The 5323-nt window shown below is 50.6% G+C and overlaps 1 protein-coding gene across 1 annotated transcript in view; it reads right to left on the bottom strand.

Moving 5' to 3' along the window:
• Positions 1 to 184: 184 nt before the first annotated feature.
• UPP2 (uridine phosphorylase 2) overlaps positions 185 to 5323 on the bottom strand; it is a 6304-nt gene continuing 1165 nt past the window's right edge. Inside the window, exons 3-6 of the mRNA XM_005429116.1 lie at positions 4576 to 4734; positions 2415 to 2529; positions 1617 to 1826; positions 185 to 384 (exon numbers count right to left, since the gene is read on the bottom strand). Coding sequence (XP_005429173.1) covers positions 185 to 384; positions 1617 to 1826; positions 2415 to 2529; positions 4576 to 4734 — 684 coding nt within the window. The remainder of the gene's footprint in view (positions 385 to 1616; positions 1827 to 2414; positions 2530 to 4575; positions 4735 to 5323) is intronic.

Raw genomic sequence — 5323 nt, 5'->3', positions numbered from 1 at the left:
GCGGCATGGCCCGGACGGGGCCAGGAGGGGGAAGAAGGGAGCAAGCTGTTAGTTTGTGCAGCATGCACTCAGGTCTCCTAATGCACACTTGGGTTTTACTGAACTATGGAATTTGCTTTAGTGTTCTTTTCTAGCTAAAATCTTTAAGGATGTGTGTTTGGCCCTCTGACACAGAACAGGACCCTTAGAGGGGGTTTAGCCCGTGCGTGGGGAGGAGGTGGAAGCGATAAGACTCACCTTTGAGGCCACACAGTCCACACAGGGCAGCAAATGCAGTGGACTCCATCTCAATATTCCTCACACCAGCCTCATAAGCCCTCCTTAAGTACTCCAACTTTTTTTCACTGGAAAAAGAGCATAATGCACCATCTAATCTCCCCTGACCTGGAAAGGAAGCAGAGAACTGTCACTGTTGGCCTTGCATGGTGTCGTGGAGCACAGTTGTAAATGGGAAGTCCAGCAGTGCCCACATTCTATCTGAGGCCCACAAAGTTTTCCTGTGAGCAGCTGGTTAATTCGTATTCCCCTCAGTGTTAAAGCCAGCGAGATGTGTCTCTGTAGGGGAAAGAATGACGCAGGTTTCAACATTGATGAAAGGTGGAGTTGGCTCTCAGGTGGGAGGTACCAGTGGATGCTGTGCTCTGTGGGGACAGGCCATTGCTGCATATCAGCTGTGAAGGTCTGCCAGGTTAAACCCCAAAAATGCCAACTGGCTGCAGAAGAGGTGCAACAAGCTGTGCAGAATGGGAACATTGAGGAGAGGAAACCCCTTTAATCTGGGTTTAATTTTTCTGCAGGGGCTGCTCTGGGTGGAAGCTGGAGCTGCTTGCAGAGGCATTCCCGGTGCGGGCAGCACCGGTGTGGTCAGGGAGCTGGTCCCAGGGCACTGGTGCTCCCCTACTGCAGCTCCAGCTACCGCTGCAGGCAGGACTAACCCTGTTCAGTGAAGGCAACCATCCCGACCCTCTCCTCTAACCCCTGCGGGGGCTCTGGCTGTCCTGCTGTGCGCTCAGAGCAGACCTGTGCCCCGTGCAGCTCCTCCTCTCGCACTGTCTGAAGGCCCTGGGGCAGGCAAATGCTTACCTGTGGCTGGCCAGCCTGGGCCGTCCTTCAGTTTATTGCTGCTCCTACTTTAATCCTCTCAAATGGCTTTTTGTTTAAATAAAATATGGACTTGAGCAATACACAGATGGCTGCATCTGCAAGCAGATCTAAAGGTTTATAAATAGTCCTCAGATTATTAATTCTTCATTTATTACGTTTCATCTACTCTGCAACCAGCATTTAATTTTGCAAAGGAAATGGTTCCAGAGTAACCGAAGTTTGTTTATGGAAATCTCACAGGCAACCTAATGTTTTCATAGTGTTTAGTAGTTCTGAAGTGACAAACTTGCTGTAGGGGAGCAGCTTGGTGGCAAACTCAGCAAGGTGCAAGCAGTGGGACTGTGTGTTCTGAGGGTGCCTCCTGCTCTGCCTGGGCCCCACAGCACCACGTGGGTCTCTGCCTGCAGCCCTTCTGGGGCCTGGGTTCCCTGGATAGCTTTGTCCATGGAGGAGTAGAAAGACTTGGCTTGGCATTATGTGTGGTGGGGAAGGACAGACAATGCTGATTTTACCTTCATAGAAGTCGTAGGTGCACATGGTGTGGCCAATGAGCGTGGGGAAGTCGGGAATGTCCCTGCTGCAGGCAAGCAGCTCCTCCGCAAGGTCCTTGTCCAGCTCGGTGCTCCGCACCACCACATCGTCCAGCACCACCTGCTCAAAACGTGGCTGGAAGGAGGAGTCCACAGCCGTGTCAGTGATCACAACAGACCCAGCCTCGATCCCTGTGGAAATGGAAGCTGAGCTTGCCAGAGCTCATAACACCTGTGTCCTGCTGCCAAACCTCAGCACAACAGGAAAATCTCAATACATCTTTGTGTGCTTGCAGGGCTCTTTTCAGTGACTAAAGAAGATGTCAGAGAGTAATTGAAATTCATGAAGTAGCACGGATGTACAAGTAAAATGTACAGAATCAGCACCAGGTAAGTGATTGTGAGAATGTGCTGAGTGACAGGAGTTTAGCTGCTTCTGACTTGCAGAGATCCTGTACCCCCTACCAGCTTGTGCAGGGATGGGCAGCACCACTGCCTCAGCCAGGAGACAGGGATTCATTTGGGTCACCTCTAATCCATGTTTTCTGTTTGGAAAGTGACACATGGCTGTAGTGGAATCAAGGCCTTTATACACTCTGGGGATGTGCACTCTGCCAAACCAGTCGCTACAAGTTCTCTGGGTTTGACCCAAAACAAAATACCGTGATGGATATTTAGAGATCTGGAAAAATGCTGAAGTTCAGAGCTGCATGACCTATTGCTGAGAGTTCTTTTTAATAATAGCTGTTTTGCTTGGAAGAAAGACCATGAATTGCTTACCTAAGCCCCCAGAAGTACCGATGCGTATAATAGTAACGTCCCGGCATTTTGCGTGGTGCAGCAGTTTGATCAGCTCATGAAGCATTATAGAAATGGAAGGGATGCCCATTCCATGCTGTTGGAAGGAGAGAAAAGAGAAACATCAGTCCATGAGGCTGTGGCAGGTGACTGGTACATGACTGCAACAAGCTCAGGGTTATGCTGTGGTCTTTTCTGCTGATGATACCAACAGCAATTTCTTTGAGGGGGAGGAGACATCTTGGGGTCTTTTTAGTCTGTCCAGGAGAGGTGTCTAACCTTTTCTCCTCCCCTCAATACTTTAAAGGTTCTTCAAGTTAGTAGAGCTGGTGTTCATCCCTGGGGACCCTGTGTGGGCACACAGATGGTGCCTGTCCTCAAGGAAGGTCTACAAATACATCCCAACATCTGAATGCTCCCAGACCTTCCCCATGCATTGCCAATGCTTACACCATGTGCTGACTCGCACTTTGTTTTGTCCTGCTTGTGCTCTGGGAGTGGTGAATTTCAGTGAGAACAACCTGAGCCTTCACTTCTCCATGTGCCTTCCAGCCTGTCCTCACCCCAAACTGGAGCATCTCTGCAATGTTGCTGGGCACAATGGACAATGGAAGGGTTTGTGTCCCTCGGTGAGGACAGGCTTCAGGGTCAGGTGTTTGCTGCGTGCCTTGCAGGCTGCCTGTCCCTCTTCCTGGCTAACATTCCCTGCCCTGCTGCCCTTCTGTCCCCAGCCCCTGCCTGGCTACCAGCTCCCCACTCCTGGCTTGTTCCCATCCTTCACGGACAGTGCTGCCCCACTCCCATCTCTGCTGCTGCTCCCCAGGGCTGGCAGATGTTCTGCAGACCTGAAGCTGCTGGGATTTCTGCTGCATCTGCCTAGTGCTCTGTTAGTTGATCGTCTGTCTTCTGCTCCATTGCTACACCAACATCCTTTTCTTAGCTTAACTTTTAAGTACAAAAAGTATTTGGTGCTGTGGAGTTTGGTTTTTCCTCTTGAAAATGCCTCACATTTTTTTGGTTTTGCTATCATGTTCAAAAACCTGAAGGAAGCATGGATGGAAGCTCCATTGATTAAGGTACAGCCAGTTTTTGTGTTGCTTTGTCTCCTTTCTCTTTGCTGTGAGACCAATGCTCTGTTTGCCTTGTATAATGTTTTAAATATGAAACCTTTTTGCATGTTGTTATTCTGGAACATCAGCCTGGCTTATTCGCTGATGCCTAAAAAATTAATTCCCATTGTAAATATTCAGAGCTGGAATCTGTGTTCCTGCCTCTGTATGTTTGAGCTGAGTTGTGTTTCTAAGCAACTTGCAGAAATGTGATGTTGGCAGCAGCTCTGCATGATGCTTCTTAGGGCGGCCATGTGCTCTGCCCTGTGTCCCCTTCTGCACTGGCCAAAGCTGGTGCATGGCCGCAAGCTCGGTGAGGGTTTGCTTCTGGCCATGTCACTGCTGCTGCCAGGCTGGGGAACAGCAAATCTTGCAGCAGTTCTCCCCCTTGGATCCTCTCAGACTGATTCTCTCAGGCTTGATTCCCTCGGTCAGGATTGGTTTGGTTTTTTCAGAGGGACAAAACACGAGCTCTGTTGTGTGAGTGATTCCATCTGCTGTGAATCACACTTCAGACTAATCTTGTGCCTGAAGAAATGATGTCAGGACCAAACTTTTTGTTGTGAGTGCTCCCCAGCACAGCCTGTGTTTGCTTTTTCCTTTGTTCAGTGCCAAAAATCCTGCTCTAAAATAATAATTAATAATAAGGCCAGCTTTTTCTTTTAGAGCTGGTATCAATGTAATACTCCCAGCAGCATTTCATAGTTATGTGTGGTGAGAAGTGGTTTTCTTCCCAAACTGAGCTGAGCAGAGCATGTGCACGTCTGTTGTTGATGCAGCCCTTTCCAAATGGAGAGTGCAGATGCTGGGGAATGCTATTCAAACAGGAGCAGCTTTGCCATGGCTGAGGTTGTGCTGGTGGTAGTGGCTGAACAGTGGAAAGAGGAAAAAGCTCTGCTGGTGGGTGCTGGGGGAAGCGAGGGCATATGAGGGAGAGGTCGTGCCAGCCCTGTCCCTGTGCAGGGCTGAGGATCCCTGTGCTGTGGGCCCCTGCCAGCAGCAGCCCCGGGGCCCGAGAGCACACACAAACTCACGCTGATGGAGAGCACGGGCCCTGCCCGGTACATGGCGTAGCGGTCCGACCCCGCGCAGATGTCAGCCACGTCCTCCCCGGCAGCCGCCAGCCCCAGCTCCCGCTGCATGAACTGCGCAAACGCCCGCATCCTGTTGGGGCTGCCGCCAACGCAGACAAACTGGAATGAAACACCAGCGTGTTGGTACTTAGCTAGAACAGGTACCCCCAGTCAGCCTGCATGTGGCCGTGGTGGCTGTGCCACGAACATCTTCCCAGAGAAAGCAGCGGGATGCCGCTTCCTCACCATCAGTCAAGGGACATTGAACACCTGAGGGTCAAAAAACCCAGGCTGTCACTCTGGCAGGGTGGTGACTACCCTGGGTCTGGGCAGCCATACAGCTGCACATACTTGGGTATCAGTCCTAGGCAAGAAAAATCTAAAATAATTTCACAAATTTGAGCTGGTAGTATCACCACTGATAGCAAAGCAAACCCAGATGTTGGAGGAGCTCATTGGTTAATTTATTCTATGAGCAATGATGACTGCAATTAGTGAGCACTGCTGATGGCACAGGGGCCATAAAGTCAGGGAGTAAAAAGGACAAATTTTACATATTAAAGGAAAATATGCTCGCTGAGGGTAGGAGGAGGGTGAGAGTGCAGCTGCCAGGGCAGTGCTGATCCTGCTGCCAGGGTGCAGGGCACAGGAGCCCACACTGTGCTATGCAAGGCTGCTCCAGCTCTGGGCACTGAGGCTCTTCCCCCCA

This window comes from Geospiza fortis, unplaced genomic scaffold (assembly GCF_000277835.1).
Source record: "Geospiza fortis unplaced genomic scaffold, GeoFor_1.0 scaffold193, whole genome shotgun sequence".
NCBI classification, from domain to species: Eukaryota; Metazoa; Chordata; class Aves; order Passeriformes; family Thraupidae; genus Geospiza; species Geospiza fortis.
This window is presented reverse-complemented; position numbering and strand designations above follow the sequence as displayed.